Source organism: Acomys russatus, chromosome 20, assembly GCF_903995435.1.
Source record: "Acomys russatus chromosome 20, mAcoRus1.1, whole genome shotgun sequence".
In the NCBI taxonomy this organism is placed as follows: Eukaryota; Metazoa; Chordata; class Mammalia; order Rodentia; family Muridae; genus Acomys; species Acomys russatus.
This window is the reverse complement of record NC_067156.1, coordinates 40,002,120-40,022,628: the sequence shown is the minus strand read 5'-3', so window position 1 is coordinate 40,022,628 and position 20,509 is coordinate 40,002,120. Positions and strand designations below refer to the sequence as shown.

Sequence of the window (20,509 nt, the reverse complement as noted above, 5' to 3'; positions counted from 1 at the left end):
AAAAGAAAAACGGAGACTACCTCAGGCCCTGTGACCCTAGACACAGACTTTTCATTGAGGTATCTTTTAATTTATGTTGGTAAAAGCAAAATGTCTTCTGTTGCCATTTTCTTGAGAATCAATAAATGGAGTGCTAGAGGAATATTTAAAGATTTCAAGTATCAGGCAACTCAAACACCAACATGCCTGGTTTTACCTGGGGGAAGTGGGGAGTGATTTTCCCTCTGATTTCTGGGCTTCTAGGAGTTGCTGGAGTTGGCTCTGCAGTGTGACACGCTCCACTGTCTGCCTGTAGGAAACATGCAAAGAACACAACGTGTGAGTCATGGCCAACGCCAAAACTAGAGGGAGAAGAACCCTCATGAAAACTCAGTAAGTGGCAACCCATTCAAAGGCCTGAAAACACATTTAGTCTCCGCCTTACGGTTCAGGGCACTCACAAGGAAGCAATCAGAAGCATTGAAAAGGACAATTACTGTTCACATTAGTGACAGACCATGAGGAAACTAATAGCTCATCGGGAAGAACGAAGGGATTTCAATCATTTCTATAATGGCAACTACTAAAGCGATATTACTTGAATACCTATGGATATACAAAAAAATTTGTCTGATAGTTGTGTGTGTATATTATACTTTACTAGTCTTAAATGAAAAGACTATTATAAAATACCACATGTGATATGTTTAATTTGTGTTTGTGTATATGTGGGTGAGTGTGCACATGGAGACCCGGAGCTGAACTGAATGTCTTCCTCACTTGTTCTCCACCCTAGTTTTTGAAACAGGGTTTCTCATTGAACTTGGAGCTCCTGGCTAAGCTACAGTGGCTGTTCAGCAAGCCTCATGGCCTTCCTTGACTGCCTTAAGATGCCAGGATTATGTCTGCGAGCTGCTAAGTCAGCTATCATTTTAGGAAAAGTTTCTCTCCTTTACCATCACCAGAACTAAAATCTAGAAGGATGCATTTAGAAACTATACTGATGATTTATAAACTATGTTTCTTGTTGAGACAGGGCCTCTCTGTGTAGCCCTAGATGGCTTGGAACTTGCTATGTAGACCAGGCTGGCCTTGAACCCCCTGAGTTCTGCCTATGTCTGCCTCCTTAGTGCTGGGATTAAAGGCATGAGACACTCTGACATTTTAAAAGCATTTATAACAGTTTAGTAACCATAAAAATAGAACTCAACACAACACAAAATAACTGCTTGTACTTTGGGTAACAAATAGCTTCGTATTCTCATATAAAAGGAAAAATGATGCATGGTAACAGTTCACTTCCTCTGGACATAAGTTTGCATAGCAGAATGTCCTTTAAAGTTCAGAAAATAGGCTAAAAGTCACAGCTAGAGGAATAAAAAAATCATTTAGAAAATATAAATTATTATAGAAATTTGTATAAGTTAGTCAAATTGACTCTTTTTTATTTATATATTTACTTTTTAAGACAGGGTCTCACTCTATAGTCTTGGGTGGCCTGGGGCTCACTATTGAGACCATGCTGGTCCTGAACTTATAGAGCTTCTTCTGCCTCAGCCTTCCAAGTGCTAGGATTAAAGCAAATTGACTCTCATTCTGCTAGAATGAGAAGCATTTATTGAATGTAGTTAGCAACGAGTGTGGGTGTTCAAGGTTGTTGATCCATGTCCAAATTCCCAGGAGGCATAAACATGCCATGTTACACGGCAAAGGGGAAGCGACACTGAATACAGCTGACGTCAAACTATGACGGTTTCACACGGATGCTAGTCCACTTGTACAAGCCTTTCACAATGGGGAGGAGGTTAGGAGGAAGGACTGACCCTGCTGCTGATGCTGTACACCGAGAAAGGCGATTATGGGCTACAGGGTGCAGTTGTGGGTGACTTCATCTAACAGCCAGAAAGACAACAGGAGCCTGGTCTTCCAAATGCGAGTAGGTGATTCTGTAGCAATCTGAAGGAAATCCTAGGAAAGCGTCTTATCAACACCTAGATCTTAGCATGGCATGATACCCACTGACCTAACCTATAAAAATAAAAGGAGAACTTGTGCTAGGTCAAGTCTCTAACTTTAGGATAATTTGTTATATGCAACAGGGAACTAATATGGTTAGCACACAAAATGATAACAGCTCTCAGGTGCCAGGGCACAGCACTAAATGGAGGAGTTGTAAGTGTTCGTACAATGGCATACGTGCAGGGCACTGCTGCAGACACTCAATGACTGTGTCTGTCTAAAACTACTTCTGTGCAGTATGAGCCCGATCGCATCTTCCCCATCTTTGTTTCTCTCAGAAGCGGTCAGCAGCATTTCTAACAATTCACCCTCTAAGCCAAGTCTTGTGCTCTTTTTTCATCTCACCTGCTCTGCCAAACTCATTGATTCAAGCTTTGTCATGGGGCTGGACAGATGGCTTGGAGGCTAAGAGCATTTTTAATTTTTTATTTTATTTTATTTTTAGAAGATCTGAGTTCGATTCTCAGCACCCACTCTGGGTCACTCAGAACAACTTGTAATTGCAGTTCCAGGGGATCCAGTACCTCTTCTCGTCTCTGTGGTGACCTATACACACACATGGTGCAGATATACACTCAGACCCATGCACATAGACATAAATTAAGAACAAAAATAAATAAATAAATCTTAAAAAACAACATTAAAAACAAAACCATCAAGCCATCTAAAGCAGGATGTAGAAAACTCTCAGTGGGCCAGCTAGCCCACATTTGAGGCTTGGGGGTCACTAAGCTTTTAGACCAACTATTCAGCTCTATATTTGGGGCATGACTTTGACCTCGAACAACACACAGATGAATGTGTGTGGCTATGTGTCAACCAAACTACTTACAAAAATAGGTGCTGAGCGGGGCTCTTTGTTAATTTACTATTTGCTGATGTTGGCTTGCAATAAGAATAGAACTGCTAAATAATTCTACTTTGCTAGTTGGGATGCATGCCAAGTGTGTCTGTGTGTGTGTGTGTGTGTGTGTGTGTGTGTGTGTGTGTGTGTGTTATTTTAAGAGACAAAGGTAGGAACTAGGGTGCTGGCTCAGCTGTTAATAGCACTAACTACCCTTGCAGAAGACCTGTGTTTGAATCATAGCACCTACATGGTGGTCCATAATCATGTATCATCCCAGTTCCAGGGGACCCAGTGGCCTTTTTTTTCCCCAAGCATCAGGCACACACATGGTGCACTGAGATATGTGCAGACAAAACACTCATACCCAGAAAAATAAAAACAATTATAAAAACAAACAGACCCACACGTGAGTACTTGCATGTATATCTGTGTACAACATGTGTGCTTTGCTCCCTCAGAGGTCAAAAGAGGGTGTCAGATCCCTCCACACTAAAGTTATAGGTGGTTCTGAACCACATGATGTAGGTGTTGAGAATGGTCATCTGCAAGAACAGCTTGTGCTTTTAACCATGGAACCATCTTTCTAGTCCCAAAGTACACCAATTTATCACCTCACAGTTTGGGAGTTTGAGATGAAGTTGTTGGCTATGTTGGTTCTTTCTGAGGATATGATGGTGTTTATCCTTTGCTGTCTCCTAGGGTCTAGTTTTTACTGGAACACATTGGTTTCATGGTCTGTAGATATTTCCTCCACGAACACTGTCTTTATGGTTCCAAGATGCATCCTCTGTGTATATGGCTGTCTCTGTTGTTTATAGGGATACTAGTCACTGAGTTAGGACTCACCCTCATGGCCTCACTTGAACTTGGTATCATCTGTGAATATCTGATTTCCAAATAAGGAAATATTATTCCTACACCGAAATAATAGGTCTTAGTAACTTCCTGGTGGAGACAAAATTCAGTTCCATATACCCAGGCTTACTAAGAGGGACTTCAGAAGGGTTGAGGTTTGCCATTTCTTGACAGTAACAATGGCTATGATGAGTTGGCAATAGTATTTGAAGAACAAGAAGGAGGAGGAGGAGGGGGAGGAGGAGGAGGAGGAGGAGGAGGAGGAGGAGGAGGAGGAGGAGGAGGAGGAAGCAGCAGCAGCAGTAGCAGCAGCAGCAGCAGCACTCAAGGCTATCTGTTCCCAGAGCTCACAGCAGGTAACGCTCATGTGTTTTCCAATCTTGTAAATGCCCTATCTGTTACTAAAGTCCCACAGCCTAAAGGACACAGAGCTCTGTGGCTGTTTCGTGGGACATCTCCACACACTTCTGGGTTTGCTCTCTTCCCTGAAGTACATAATCCACTAAAGATCACTGTCCACAAGAGCACTTCACATAGTTTACCTTGTCACTGGGCTAACAACATTTGTCCACAGCCTTTGGATTTCTGATAACCGAGTGACTGTTGTTTGTCAGTGTGTGAGGATATCTTATTCCAGGATAACAGTGAGTAGTCAGGACCTTGAAGTTGCAAAGTTCACCAATAAAAGTAGCTATGCAGCTCATGAAAAAAAAATTCAAAGTCTTTGGTATAAAAACTGAAATTTAAAAAAATATACATATTTCTGGGTGTGAAATTTTAGGAAAAGCATTCTCTTGGGTAATATTAAAGTTCTTTGTGGGTGCGTCAGCTCATTGCTGGAGGGAGTAGATGCTGCTGCAGCAGTTTTGGAAAGGCATAAGATAACATCTCTTTACATCCCCAAGACTTTAGGGTTGAGCCCAGGGCCTCTGCATGCCAGGATCTACCACTGTGTTAAAGTCCCAGTCCCTCTATTCATTTTCTTAAATTCACAGCTTTTACTGTAATCATTTCCTCACTTAGAATTTATTTTCAGAAAGCTGTGTAAGTCCATAAAGACTCATGTAAGAGTCTGTTGACTGTGGAAAACTAACTTAGTGAATTATTAGGTTATTAACTAAAGCACACTTTTCCTCCAGCTATAGTGATACAATGAGATCTTGAGGCCTGCCCAGCTCACCTTTCATGGAGAAGTTTTCTTTAATCTTAAAGGTAATCTTTTATAATGTAGGTTTAAATATTTTTATTTTCTGGGAAAAAATTAAACTCGTCAGATTACTTTAGATGCTAGCCTCATGAAGGCATAAGAAGACTTGTATCTCTGAGGCAAGAGAGGGCATATATAGAGACAGGTGCTGCCTGAGCTCAGGGGAGGCACAGAGGCCACATCATAGTGGTGCATGACTCATATCTGCAACCACTTAAGGTCTCTTAGCCATCCTGGCCCTTTCCCTCCAAGTTAGTCAAATATAAATTTTTTTTTTCCTCATTAAACTCTGGTAAAGGGCTGGAGATATGGCCCAGTGGTTTAAAAAATTGGCCCCTCTTTCAGGTTTGATTTCTAGCACCCACAAAGTGACTTATAACTGTCTGTAACTCTAGTTTCAGGAGATCTGAGGACACCATCTCCTGGCTTCTGTGGGCAACAGGCACACACAAAGTGCACAGATAAAACATGCAAGCAAGATATTCCTGCATATAAAAGAAAAATAATTTTTTAAAAACTAGAGTAGATTTATCACCCACTATACTTTATTGTACTGTATTATATTATACTATAAATATCACTATTAAAATGTACTTGTATATGCACATATGTCTTAAAAATAAGACATTCTATTTTTCTTCTAAAATTTAGTTTAAATGCTTAAAGCTTTTTTCCTTCTAGTCTGTCTATTTTTTTCTTTTTAATTTTGATTCCAATGATCAAGAAAACTTTTTCAGTATAGCAGCTATTATTAGATCTGTAAGATTTCTAGGGGCTAAAGTTGGTTCCTCAGGCTAATGCTGTAATTCCTTCTAGAATCCTACCTGATGTAATTGTATCCTTCCCATCTACTTTAAGTATTTATTTTCTGGTCATCCTCCCAAAATGCTTCCCTGACACCTGATAGGCAATGTGTACCAGTTTAATAATCAATGAAGGGAAGAACTGACTTTAAGAAGTCACATTTAGGGGCTGGAGAGATGGCTCAGCGATTAAGAGCACTGTCTGCTCTTCCTGAGGTCCTGACTTCAATTCCCAGCAACCACATGGTGGCTCACAGGCATCTATAGTGAAATCTGGTGCCCTCTTCTGGTGTGAAGGTGTACATGCAGGCAGAGCACTCACATACATAACATAAGAAGTCACATTTATATTCTGAAATCTAATTAAAACTCTGCTTCATCCCCCCCCCCGCCAATAAATTTGCTGCTGCTGAATGCTAAGAAACTTATCTGCTATTTCTAAAAGGCACTTTTTCCTTGTTGAGAAAACGGAAATGGAGGCCGTTGTTAGCCGTTTCTCCTCTCATACTCTGTACGATTCCCTTCCCTAAGGCTGGAAGTATGGAGGTGAGGCCTACAAGCTGCCCAAGCCCTGATACACCATGTCTCTGAGGTGAACTGAATGTACACACACACACCCTCTTTACAAAGACTGCAATTCCTTGTTGGTGAACTTACGCTGTGCTTGGTTGTTTAATACCATTTTGCTATTGTAGAGCTGTTATGTTCAGCATGAACACAGGCTCTGCACACCTAGGATGGAGGAAGAAAAGATGAGAATGCCCGAGACTCCTTTTATAACTAGAATGGAGGGAGCTCTCCAAAGCCCTTAGTTGAGATGTAAGCACAACAAATACAAGTCAGACTTTGTGCTTCAGAAAACAAGTGTCCACTTACTCCTTCAGCTGCTTGGTCAACTTTACCACTTGTGAGGCCAGTGACATGCAGGTCTCTACTACTACTAGGTACCGGGAGCATAGCGTGTGCCCGTGTCGCTCAGCACTCTGGGAAGGCTTTTCCCCAGCGTGGTTCTGCATAGTGACATTTGCTCCATACTCCACCAGGGTCTGTCAGAAAATACAAAAACATGCTATTATATCAGGTCTTTCTTTATTAAACAGGTGTGTGTGTGTGTGTGTGTGTGTGTGTGTGTGTGTGTGTGTGTGTGTGTGTGCAGAGTCCAGAAGAGGGCAAGAGATTCCTCAGAGCTGAAGTTGTAGTTGTGAGTTGCTTAGTGTTGGTGCCACAAATTGAACTTGTGACTTCTGGAAGAACAGCAAGTACTCCTAATGGTGAACCATCTTTCTAGCCCCAGGACTTCCTTCTAAATATTGTTTTTAAAAGACTATAACAGAGTGCTGGGTAGAATTCTTCTCCTTATTACAAAGCCAATTATCAGAGTCCGCGGTGTTGGGTGAGAAACACCAGTTCAGAGAAGAGCATTTGTTAGTGATCTTCCTTGCTGATGTCCAAGGCTTCCCTCAGAGCCAACAAGGACGGGACAAGCTGATATTACCATATCCTCCCCAACCTTTAGCCTATGGTAGTGGGGGAAGAGGCCATCAAACCCTTTCTTTTATGAGACGAGCAGTGCAATGCTTGTGGTATTTTGTCATTTTGACGGTTGGGGTTCCAAAAGAAAGCGTTCTTAAAGTCAGAGTTTTGCCTGTGGGATGTGGAGAATGGGATTCTGTCTGCTTGTTCTTCTTCTTGTGGGCTCTGGGATAACACTTGCTAAGGGCTTGCTAGGCATACCAAATCAGGAATGACACACAAGATGTGTTAAAGGCTAATTAGTCATGTCTCTCATCTATGCTCGGAGTATGGAGAAGAATGGCAATGCTCGAGTCAGATCTGATATTAAGGTTTAAAGCTGTTTTTGAGTAAAATTTAATAGCCAAAAGCAAGTGGAGAAGTTATGTATGGCATTTGGCCAAAGTATTTCACAGAGCATGGCTGAAATTAATGGCCTAAAAACACGACAGTTGTTTCATATTAATACTGCGATGTCGTTAGAGTCTGTAAGGAAGGTGTCATATGAATAGTAATGACATGCTGATCCATACATATTCTCTGATGACACGATGACACTGAAAACCTCAGCTTATTTTGGTAGTAATGATCCCCCCACCCCAATAAAAAAAAAACAGTGCTTCTGTTTAATATCGTAGGCTGCTAGGCTCAGGTCATTAAAGAGCTTCATTTTCCTTTTAGGTTATGATTGCTTACCACGGGAAGGTCAGCTTTCCGTGAAGCCACTTCCTCCCCAAGTTCAGGGTGTCACAGAGACTCTGTCAGAAAGAAGCTCCAAGAGACTCTATAAACACACACTGTTGTTCCTGCCCTTGACTCTGAACCCTGCAGCTTGCTCTTTGCTTCTCTCCTCAGCCCCTTTCTCACCCCATGAGGCCCTTTACTTTCTCTAGGCTATCATTATTATCAACTTTTTAAATCTCATACACAGTAGATAGACCCTGCCTGAGTTATCCAAGTTTCCATGGTACCTGGTGCCAAAAACATCGTCTGTGGGAAGTGGACTGATAAATGCCCTGGAAGAACAGACTACTTCTCCTCATCTATTAAAAAGAAAACATCTAAACTTTAACTAGAAATAGTAGCATCACCTGGGTTTCTTCAGGGTTCAGTTGTCACTTACTAGCTTATGGAATGGTTATTTCAGGATTATTAAGCATTGTGTCATCAAATGAAAAGGTCTACCTTTTTTTTTGGTAAATCTTCATTCAGTTGTCTTTTTTTCCACAGAAAAGCACCACCATTCTTGTAATAATTTTGCATATATTGATAAGAAATTTGACTTTCCATCCATTCTACACTTTCCTACTTATCACTCCTTTGGTGAATTAGGAAACACAATTTTCAACCCCAATGGGAGGACATCCAGATACTCTGAATATTCCCTCTCTAGTTAGCTCTCCAAGGTGCGCAGACCTGTGAATGCAGTCCTCTAGAGAGCTTCCTGGTATTCTTGGGTTTGTTTTTTTGTTTTCCTTTTATTAATCTCTTCACTTTTATAGTCATGGCTTTGGCATATATTGTCATGTGATTTTCTGAGCAGCTGACTCTCCCTGCCTAGGGCTCTGTCTTAGATGTAGTCTTCCCTTCCTGCAGAGGCCCTACACCCATGAAGTGCTCACCTTGTGACTTGTGTCAGTGGCCACCATTCTACCCCCCCAACCCCCCACCCCCCCCCCACCCCTGTGACCCTGCTTAATAATCTCCACCTATCATCATGCACGGAGAACATGAGACTGTTCAGAAGGCGTGTTGGGCTAGAAGTCTGAGGCTTCTGGAGGCTCTTTGGTGAAACCAAGGCCTATAAGGCTCTGCCTAGTCTGCTGAAGGCCCAGGGAGTCAGTTGCCTAGCCTCTGGGCATTTTGAATGCTTTTTTGAAGCTCAGCTCAGCTTCCCACCCCCACTCTACACTATAAAAACTGATTTACGACAGGCATTTCCCCAAAGAATGAAATTCCTTCCCTTCCTTCCTTCTCTCCACTCCCTCCATTTCCCTGTTTTATTTCTCCTGAGCGGAAAGCGGCAGGCTGTGCACCTGTATGCATCCAAGGTAGCCATGCTGCGAGGCCACGTGAACAGCGCTGTTGCCTTCCTGGTCCACTTCATCCAGTGAGATGCCTTGTTCTTGCATGAACTGAAGAAGCCACAGAAGAATCTTCTCCTAGAAACACAAGAGAACTTGGAATTAGTGGGCTGCTGCTCAGAGGAGTGGACTATGAAGACACAAGGAGACAGCGTTATAACTAGCAGCATGTAAGAGCCAACATTGCTTATCATATTCAAAGGAGATTTCCATTGAGTATGCCCAGAAAAGCTATGGCTCTGACTGAAATGAGAAAGAGGGTCACAGAGAGCGTTTCTGAAAGCAAGCCGTCACCTGGGAAATGTTCTTGTTACTTTTGCTACCCAAGGGGAAGAAAGGTTCCCATAAAGTCTCTGTCCCTGCAGCCACACAGTTAGACAGATCTGAAGTGGGGACCCGAATCTGGGTTTTTTGATTTTAAGTCTCTTTAAGGCAATACTTTCTGCTAAGCTGCCCATAGGCTTCAAGCCGCTCTCCGCAAGGCTTTAGACTACAGAGACATCTCGATTTACTTTTAAATTTATATTCCTAATCCATGGCCCCTAATCCTGAACATCCTGCAGCCTCACACGCTGAACAGGAATCCACACAGTAAGCTGTCAAGTACAAGATAACCTCAATGAGCTAAAGTAGGAACGTCTTTTTGTCTCCGACCAAATGCTGGCAGTATTTTAAAAGTATTACTTTTCCCCCTTCATGCTTAAAGGGAAGGGACTGAAGGCACAGAGACCACATCTCTCAAAAGCAAAGCTATAGAGCCAGCAGTCAGGGTGTCTCAGCAAAAGCAAAGCTATAGAGCCAGCAGTCAGGGTGTCTCAGCACAGTCTGTTTGCAGTTTACCCACTGACTGTTTTGTGGTATTTTCATGTCATGGCTTATGGAGAAAGCGAGGAGATGGGGTTTCACTGTTTTAAAATAGATGAATTAAATATAAAGTTAAAAGAAACGAGAGGGGTTAAGAACAACAGCATGAAGCTTAGTGGGCGGAATGTGACATTTAAAAGAATGATCATGTGTTCGAAATAGCCTTGAACTTCTTCTTTCTTAACCTTTTAAAGAATCCCCCCCCACCCCCTGTTATTTGCTCAGACTGGTCATGAACTTTTTATACATTTTTTGGATTAAATTTGCCTTATCTTCTGAACATGCCAGCTAATCTGCTAAAGGAATGTTGGATGCAAACAGCTAGCTCCTTTCATGTTTTCCTCTCTGCTGGTGAATAGGGCACTGTTTACAAAGGTATCTGAGACATGAGGACAGACGGAATGTTCCTACCACACTCTGTTCAAGTGAGCAAGTTGGAGTGAGACCCTTCAAAAGCAAAATGAGAAAAATGCAACTGATCCTTGCATCCGGGCAACAATGCATCTGGGAGATCAGAATGAATACTAGCTGCAGATGGAGGTGACCTTTGTAGAGGGTCAAGGGAGGTCTTCAAGGGTCCCCAGAAAATGAGCTGAGGCTGAGTCTGGAGACTCAGGTTGAGAATTAGAAATTGGAGAAGGCTTAACTCTCTTCTTCAAAGGCCAACTTACAGAAAATTGGAGTTGATGTTGGGACTAGAATGGGCAATATTTTCTCATGCTTGAGGTATTAAAATGGCTGCCATACTTTTCCTAGTTAACTAGGAGTAAAATATTGTATTTCTTTTACTTGGAAAGAGGCTACTGTGCTATTCAATCTTAGTTCTTTCAAAACTTCAATGAGGGGCCTAGAGAGATGGCTCAGGGTAACTACTGGTTCAGATCCTGGTTCGGTTCCTAGCACCACATTGAATGGCTCACAACAGCCCATAACACTATCTCCAAATGATCTGACAGGCTCTTCTTGCTTCCCTGGGCCTGATAGTTCACATGGCTCCACCTCCTCCAAACACATACATGATACCATCTTTAAAAATTGTTGATAGATTGGGGCTTGGGAAGCAGAGGTAGGTGGATCTCTATGAGTTCAAGGCCAGTGTTGTCAACATAGCAAGTTCTATTACAGCCATAGCTACATAGAAAGACAATGTTTCCATAAACGAAACAAAAATAAAAACCAAGAAAAACAAAATCTCAATGAGCAGAAGTGTATCAGGATTAAAGATACTACCAACTGACATGCTGTCAAGGGCTAAGACATAAAGAAACCCCAAGAGGGCAGACTGCAGTGTCTCTACAGATGAGAAAGACAGTCTCTTCAATAAGTCATTTTCAAGGTTGAAGTGACTTAGTTTGTTCCATGATAATGAAGATGGACTCTTAAAACTTCATATTGGAAAAGATTTTGGGGAATCATCTAACTCAATCTTTGCTTTATAAGTCAGAAAATCGGAGGCTGGAGAGATGGCTCAGAGGTTAAGAGCACCGACTGTTCTGCTCTTCTTCCAAAGGTCCTGAGTTCATTTCCCAGCAACCACATGGTGGCTCACAACCATCTATAATGTGATCTAATGCCCTCTTCTGGCCTTCAAACACTGTATACATAATAAATAAAACCTTAAAAAAAATAAGTCAGAAAATTGTGTCATTGTCAGAGTTGCTAATTGCTGAGATGAAACTCCATGACCAAAGCAAGTTGGGATGCTTCCACTTTAATCCATCGCTGAGGAAGTCAGTACAGGAATCCAGGGCAGGAGGTGATGCACAGGCCATGGAGGCATGGTGCTTACTGACTTCCTTACCATGGTTCACTCAACCTGCTTTCTTATAGAATCCAGGACCACCAGCCCAGGGAAAGCACCACCCACAATCGGCTGGGCTCTCCCCTCATCAACTGCTAATTAAGAAAATGCCCAACTGCCAGACCCTACAGAGACATTTTTTTTAATTGAGGCTCCTTCCTCTCAGATGACTATAAGCTTGTGTCAAATTGGCATAAAACTGTCCAGGACAGAGGGGAACTCTGACTGATTTTTGCTGGCTTCCTCTTGCAACTAAAGGTCAAACGAGTTCAAGATATTTTGAGATGTCCTATTGTAAAATGCCCTGTCATGCAAAGCTTTGTATTTTTCAGATTTAATTGAATGTTCTAATGGGTGTGCCTATTCTACCTGCATAGACACACACTTTACTAAAATCATAGTGTTTTGACTTTTAGTAATGAGGTTGTCTTCAGTAGAATACTATACACACACACACACACACACACACACACACACACGTAATCTGGGAGGACAAGGCACTTGAGGACTGTGTGAGAAAAGAAAGTTGTCATGATTCCCAAGTGCTCTGAGCAGCACCAGCTGAACAGTTACAACAGTCGTTCACCTTTTCTTGTAGTGGCTATTGGAAACCTTACCTAACACTGGCACAGGGCAGAAACTCCTTACTGACTCAGAACAAGGCTTTGCCCAGCATCTCAAATTCTGTTTTATGTTTCTGTAGCACAGTTCTTTCATATGAAATTAGATAATGGACCATGAAAAGGGGAGGAGGGCAAAAAGTCAAAGGGTCACAAATGATATGAGAGTGGAATAGAAGATATTGGGGTAAGTTGTGGGATTTGGGAAGGGGTGGGAAAAGAGACAACAAAATGATATTTATTTTGAAAACAGCACCATACAAAATCTAAATTTTAAAAGCTAATAAAAACTAAAATATATACTGTGTTAAGAAGAGAAGGCAATTGGCCTGTTTACTCATATCTTGTAAAGAAATAAAAATCTTTCCTGTCACACCATTTGGATGGGTACTACCCAAAGGGACAGGTGAGTGCATTAGGATTTCAAGATATATGTGAAAATGGTCAGTTTCCATGAATCTCACGTGAGATCTTTAATACCCATTATGAGAGAAACTGGACTCTGACTCTGGGGCTATAGAGATGCAAAGTCTTAGAAGAAGAAAATGGTGACTTATTTAACAAGTACATCAAATCATAACCAGGAGGGAACGGCCATTTATCCTACCAAGAAGGCCCTCACTGAAGCATCAGGTACAAGACATTTCTCTCCCCCTCCTCCCTCCCACCCATCCATCTCTGTGTATGTGCATCTCTCTCTGTCTCTGTCTCTGTCTGTCTGTCTGTCTCTTTCTGTCTCTCTCTCGTGTGTGTGTGTGTGTGTGTGTGTGTGTGTGTGTGTGTGTGTGTGTGTGTGTGTTTTCCTCCCCCCTCACAGGAGGAACTGAAGGAAGAGTGCAACATCAGATTTTCACATTGGGTTAAGCTGGATAAGCTTTCAGCGAACACTTAACGCAGTCACGTGGCTAGAGAAGCTTGTCTATATTACTTCTGTTTTTGAAGAATAACTCTCCAGTAGAAAGTCTGCCCATCCATCCACCAATCCACCCATCCACACATCCATGTATGCATTCAGCTTACATCTATGGGCCAAGCACTTCTCTCATAGACTGATTTCCTCTTCTGAGGATTTTCTGGAATTTGGATAACCTGTTTCAGCATTGCATATTAAGTGTTCCCAAAGGCAATGCAAGCTTTTAAAGAGGCAATTAATACACGTGATTTATAAGATGTGCTGAGCAAAGTCTAATAAGAGTTTAATTGAAATGTATGTCACAGTTTTATTGCTGGTATCAATAAAATCTCTACAGCTTCTTGGTGCAACCAGAAGGAGTCTGATTTGTTTGCAACAATAGATCATCAAATGAAATACAATATAATTTTAGAGATTTGTCCCATTTATCAAGATGTTAAAATGCAAAAAAAAAAAAAAAAAAAAAGTGGTCATCAATAATTTTATACCATTTGTTGTAAGGCAAATGTAGGACATAGATTAAGGCAGGATGTGGGGGGAAAGGATGCATGTAAGAATTGATTAAGTGTATTAATGCTAAAATAACTCCTTGGTAAGTTTTTCTTATACTTTACTAAAACTAATATAAGTAAGTAAGTTACATTGATAGCAACCAAAGCAACAAATTGGAAGATGTCCAGTTGCCACAGCAGCCAACATGTATCTAGTGCGTACATTGGGTTCTCAGAACCTTTATGAGGAAAATTCTCTTGTCATGTCATACAAATAAGGACACAGAGGCACAGGAGTTTTTTTTCCTCTTCTCTAGTCTTGTTTTGAATTCCCCTTTTCATTCTTTCTACATGCATGCCTGCAAAGCCACTGAGCTAAGACTTGGTCGGACTAAAAACCAGACACAAAAAAAAAAAAAAAATAAAATAAAAAAAAAAAAAATAAAAACCAGACACGTGGCACTTGGGTGTTGGGGGATGGTTTGATGTATTTTGATGTTAATTACTGTTTACTGTCTCTGTGACCAATCTTTTGCTTAATAAAAAGCCATCCCACTTGGACAGGACAAAAGAGATACACACACACACACACACACACACACACACACACACACACACACACACAAAACCTAAAATAAAAAGAGAAAGACTGCCTTGGGTTAGATAAAAAAGAAGCACGTGGCCGGTGTGGATGGAGAATTCGGCCCAGATGAAGAACATTAACAAATGTATGAGATTATGGATGGGAGGTAGCTTGATAAAAGTTATTGGAAGCAGATGGTGTGGGATTAAGACAGGGAGTCCATGCCTCAGGCCCTACTGTAAAAAGTAGTTTAGAGGATTGATATCTGCCCTGCCCAGGTTAACTAAGGCTATTTTAAAATATAACAAGTGTCTGTGTCTTGATTGATTGCTAGCCAGGCCTACAGGCAATACAGATAATTTTAAAAAACAATACTTGGGCTCAGTTACCTTTGTGACTTTACTTTCTATCTCTGGAGCACAAACGCCCAGCACTGCTCATTTCCCCAACAGCACTGATTCTAGCTGGCACGTTCCTCTATTGCCTTCAGGCTCAGCATCCACTCTGGTTGGCTGTCAGTCTGCCAGCTGTAGAGCTCTGGGTTAATTACACCTTTGCAAGACCAGTGCTTGGGGTGCAGATTGACACTTATGCTACTAAAAAAGTTTTTTTTTTTTTTCCTGCCAGCTGTGGTGGTAAGCATCTGCAATGCCAGGCCTTGGGAGGCTAAATTAGGAGGCTCCTAAGCTCTCCATGATCCTATGTTACACAGCAAGACTCATCAAAAAAAAAAAAAAACCAAAAAAAACTCAAAAACAAAACAAAACAAAACAAAAAACAAAAAAACAAAAGCAAAACAGAACAAGAACAAAGCACAAATAGATTTTTTTTTTTTTACTTTTCTTTGATCTCTAACAACAGCACTTTCAGATTGTTTACTTATTTCTGCCCCATGACTGTGAAACAATCACTAATGTAACACTAAGGCCCAGGAGAGAATACATCTCGGATTAAAGTGAGTCACAGACCAGCGGCAGATGACGTCGAAGCATCCCCTCACCATCAGCATGCCCTTTGCTGCCTATGGCCATTTATAGGATTCTGTGAGCCTTTTCTCGGTTCAGAAAGAGCCTCTAAAATATACCAAACCTACTCAGGACCAAAATTTAAAATGAAGACTAGATACAGGTGCCCAGCATCATGAAAGTAAGTTGTTTTTGTAGACTATTTTGACCAAACATCCCATGAAAGACTCAAAAACCAAAGGAATCATAGATTTGATGTTGCCCATCACACGGCCCCCTAGACCAAGTACCAAGGCAGTAAGTACAGGCTGACACCTCCCATAGCAGCTGCAGGTGGGGTATCTGCTGGGAGACCCTGAGCGGAACAACTTGACCCTTCATGTTTGAATAAAATGCTCAAGCCACATAGACATGGCTTTGAGTCAGCACGGTTCGTTCTCCGTCGTTTCGCCAGCAGCTTCCATATCGGGGAAGCAGAGCAGGCCCCTGCGAGGACACCTCTGGGCTGCTCCTCCGGTTCCCTCAAGGCTTTCACTTTCACTCTCCCTATAGCTAGTTCTGCTAGAGATGACAAGGCAGTAAAATAATTGCACCCTCTGAGACTTCAAGTGTCAAGATGAAGAAAATCAATTTCTAGCACCCAAAGATCTATCACTCCAGGAGTCCACGAAAACTGCTGGCCACCCTGTGGTACTAGAGTCTTTAAAGATAATTTTTACAAGGAAAAGGACACAAATTGGGAGCCTGTTCTTTATGGATCTATAGAAGGGCAGAGAGCAAGTAGAGGGAACAGAGGGAACAATTTTCTGTGGTCGGTCCTGTGTTTTCCACAGGTATTTACTGAAGAAACAAAGTCAGAACACATTCTAGTGCCTGCCTGGCAGAGAAAGACTTGCATGTGCTGAATCCATTAGGAAACTGTTTAATAACAATCATCCTTGTGGAAATATTAGCCTTGTAATGGTTCCAAGTTTAGCCGCTCTGCAGGTTATCTGTTACATAAGTGGCTGTGGCGGATGGAGGATGACACTGGACAGAATGGGCAGATCACATGTGGGTCTATATTTTCCAAGAGGTTAGATTCTTCTTTGACGGGGGCTACTGGACGGCCTCCATCAAATCTGCATTTTATGTCATAGAAACACACATCATTCTAGAACAACCTCGGGATGAACGCCAGCGTGAAGTCAATGCTTGAAGGAGTCTGTTTGGAAAGGTCACCGGACTCCGCGTTTTCCTAGACTTCAGCTCAGTAAGCAGTAGCTCACACCGCCGTCTCACAAGGGGCACTTCCTTTTGTTCTATTTCAACAGTTTAAGAAATCTGAGAAACCTGCCTTGAGACTTGAACAAAGGAACTGGCATCTAGCTGACATTTCCCTGAAGTACGCCAAATACCCAGGCGTTTGCCCAGAGCCTTTCTTCTTTCTCCCCTTTCCTGGAGTCAGTTCTGCAGCCTTTACACAAACACCCCCAAGAGCACAATTACGCTTTGAATGAACAAATAAAATCAGAATTCACATAGTTTAATACATTTGCTCAATACCAAAATGACTTCTGTTCTCCTCTCCAGTAAACATACAATGATAACATATTCTTAGTAAATGTGTAATAATTGTTATTGGTTGTTTTATGACAGTGGGTGAGACTGGGAAGCACAATGCAAAAATGATGTAATTCTAATATTTTGAAGACAGTGACTTCTTCAAAATGTCAATGTTCTTCCTACTCTTTTTTTTTTAATTCCACACATTTAAACAGTTTCAATGGCCTTTGTGAGGCACGCCAACTATCACCACGATAAGTAAAATTATAGAAAGTAACCTTTTGCTCTATCAATGATATTATAATAATCTGTACCAACCATTGGTACAGAGAGAGTCAAAGTAACTTTGCCCATGAAGACATAGGACTAGAAATCTAGTCATTGCTCTTAATAGCCATTAGACAATGTTTAAGCCACTTATTTAAATTTCTTTCTTCAGTTTCTTCATCTATTGGAATAAGCAAGATCTTATAGGGTTGTTTTAAGAATCCGATAATTTATATAAGATCCAGTGGCGTGGAGCTTGGCACACAAAGGAAACGTCTATGTGTGTGCCTGGCACATGAAAGATGTATTTGTGCACATGTGTGTGTGTCTGTATATATTCTCTCTCACTCTCTCTTTCTTTCTTTAATTTATATACGTATTATATAAATTGAAATTGCTTTGGTAAAGAATAAACTTTCAGCAATTATGACTTCTACAAAAGAAATGCCTACCCAGGCATGATGGTGACACTTCTAATCTAATCTCAGGAGGCAGAGGCAGGATGGTCATTGAGACCTGCCTGCGGTGAGGTCCAGGATAGTCTAGACTACATAAAGACTCCTATCTCAAAAATTAAACAATAGCACAAAAGGGGAAGAAAGACTATGGCGAAAAAAGAGCACAGTCTTCTATTGGCAACACCACAATTTACTGCTACTGGGAAAATCTCTCAAACCAAAGAGGGTCTGGTTAGATACATGAGAAGCAATTTTCTTTGTCACAATTTGATTAAATCTATTTTATTATTATGCTGATTTCTTTTTTTTAAAGGTTGAGATTGGCATTTTGTGGTTTCAATATTTTAAAAAGATAAATTATAACCATCACCCTCAACGAGAGGTAGAGAGTGTATAGGACTGAGGTCTATATACTTCAACTAATGATGTTGTGGTTTTTCTAATGTAGAAATGAACATTTTTGAGCTTATCGTCAGTATGTGTGTGTGTATGCACTTGTGGGCCAGAACGCATCTTTCTGCAGTCAGCCCTCTCCTTCCACATACACATGGGCTCTGGGGAACTGACCCAGGCCATTAGTGAGGGCTTTGCTCAGGGAGCATCTCACAGGCCCCTGCAGAGGTTAGCTCTGAGGAGCTTTACTTAACCATCTGCTCATCTTTGTTCCAGTGAGGCATCCTTTACTGATGCCTTATAAAGACCTGGGTCTTGGCTTTGTGCTCAGCATATTATTACCATTTTTCTTTTTGGTAAATGTTAAAAATATTCATTATAAAAAAATAGAAAAATACCAAATAAAAAACTTTTAAAAAGCCAATTGTAGTTCCAGTCTTTACAAAAATGGCTGGAACTACATTGAGTTGTATTTTTTCTAGTGTTACTTTCTGGTTCTTTTCCTACAAAATTTAAAGTTTGTATTAAATTACAGTGTAAGTTTTATATTATATACTTTATTAGCATTATGTAATTAACACTTCCCCCAAAATTCTACTATAGGAATATTTCTCCAAATATTTATATTTAGATGATGAATATTTATCACTATTTATCTAAAATCTTGCCTTGAGATATCTAGTTTTTTAAACAATTCTTCACTACAATATTACAATAAATATCAACGTTCATAAAACTTTTGGATTTATTTATGATGTCATGTTTTGATTTTGATGATATAATAACAAAAAAAATAAATAGACATGTAAGAGAAGATACTAAGAAACTCCATACCTGTCCATAGCAACCTGCATAATGAATAAGGCTTGGGAAATCCTTGGAACAACTCAGTTCTGCAATGGCTTCTGTTTCACTCACCATCCAGCGTACACACTCCAACTGACCATTCTAGATTTTAAGAAGACAAAAAGAAAAATTCAAGCAAATATCACAAAGGTTGTAATTTTACCATAGGAAGATATATGAATTTTGGATTTGTATCTGGCTTGTGTTTACTTGAAATATAAACATAAGACTTGTTACATTCTTGCTCTGTGGTTTAGCTCTAAGCATGTTGTTTGTTTCTGGCTTTTTTCACTTAGCACGATATACAGAGTTTATCCAAGCTACTACAGATATTTATTAATTTAAAAAAATTTTTTGAAATTAAAATATAATCACGTGTTTTTATTTCTCTTGGATAGAGACTTAGAATTAAAATTTCTTTCTTCTTCCTTCATTCCTTCCTTTTTTTGAGACAGGGTCTACTTAGTTCTGCCCATCCTGAATTTCACTCTGTAAACCAGGGTTGTTTCAAACTCACAGGCATCCTTCTACCTTCCGCATTCTGGGATTAAAGGCATTCACTACCATGCCCAGCTCTAGAATTAGAGTTTCTAAGACTGTGGTAGGTGTATATTTAACCTTATGAAAAGCTGTCAAACTTGTTTCCAAAGTGGCAAACTACTTCATATTGCCACAAACAGAAGTAGAGCATTCATTCCACCTGTCCTATATTCGTCCAGAACCACACATAGTTTTACTGGCAATCAGTACCTGCCATCTAAAACTTATGTTATTTAGAGATATATTTACTTTTATGTGTATGAGTGTTTTGCCTGCATGTATTTCTGTGAACTACATGAGTGCTTGTTGCTCCAGGAGGCCAGAAGAGGGCATTGAATCCCCTGGAACTGGAGTTACAGGTACAAGCAGCTGTCAGCTGTCCTGTGGGTGTTGGAAATCAAACCCTGGTTCTCTGGACACATGCCTTTATTGGTATGCTCTTAATCTCTGAGCCCTCTCTCCAGTCCCATCACTTATAGCTTATAAGACAGAGCAACTACTTTTAAAATAAAACACTGTCATATTTTCATGAAAATTGACATATTTGTATTTGAAATGACAATTCCCATTAAGTAATGAGGGTAAATATTTTAATTAGCAAAACAATCAAAAGTTTGAAAGGTGACAGTGTTCTTATAAAATAATTATTTGTTATTTGAAAGTGATAAAATAATGCTACAAAACTCAGAAACAGCTACAAGTTACACATTTTTTTTTTTAAGAAAAAGGAAACTAAAAGTTATCCCTAGTTAGGATGAAGGAGGACAGTGCAGTGGAAGGACACAAGAAAATCAGCTGGGATTTTTATATGGACTTTTGTTTTATAATGTCATATGACTCCTGGAACATAAACAAGACATGGAAATAATTAAAATGTAGTTAGTTCGTGCATATTGGGACAGCCTCTCTCTCTCTCT

The 20,509-nt window shown here is 40.6% G+C and overlaps 1 protein-coding gene across 1 annotated transcript in view; it reads right to left on the bottom strand.

Moving 5' to 3' along the window:
* The window catches only part of Sncaip (synuclein alpha interacting protein), a 123,540-nt gene that overhangs the window by 9,558 nt on the left and 93,473 nt on the right, over positions 1 to 20,509 (bottom strand). Inside the window, exons 5-8 of the mRNA XM_051163212.1 lie at positions 19,041 to 19,154; positions 9,259 to 9,384; positions 6,587 to 6,756; positions 197 to 289 (exon numbers count right to left, since the gene is read on the bottom strand). Of these exons, the coding sequence (XP_051019169.1) occupies positions 197 to 289; positions 6,587 to 6,756; positions 9,259 to 9,384; positions 19,041 to 19,154 (503 nt within the window). The remainder of the gene's footprint in view (positions 1 to 196; positions 290 to 6,586; positions 6,757 to 9,258; positions 9,385 to 19,040; positions 19,155 to 20,509) is intronic.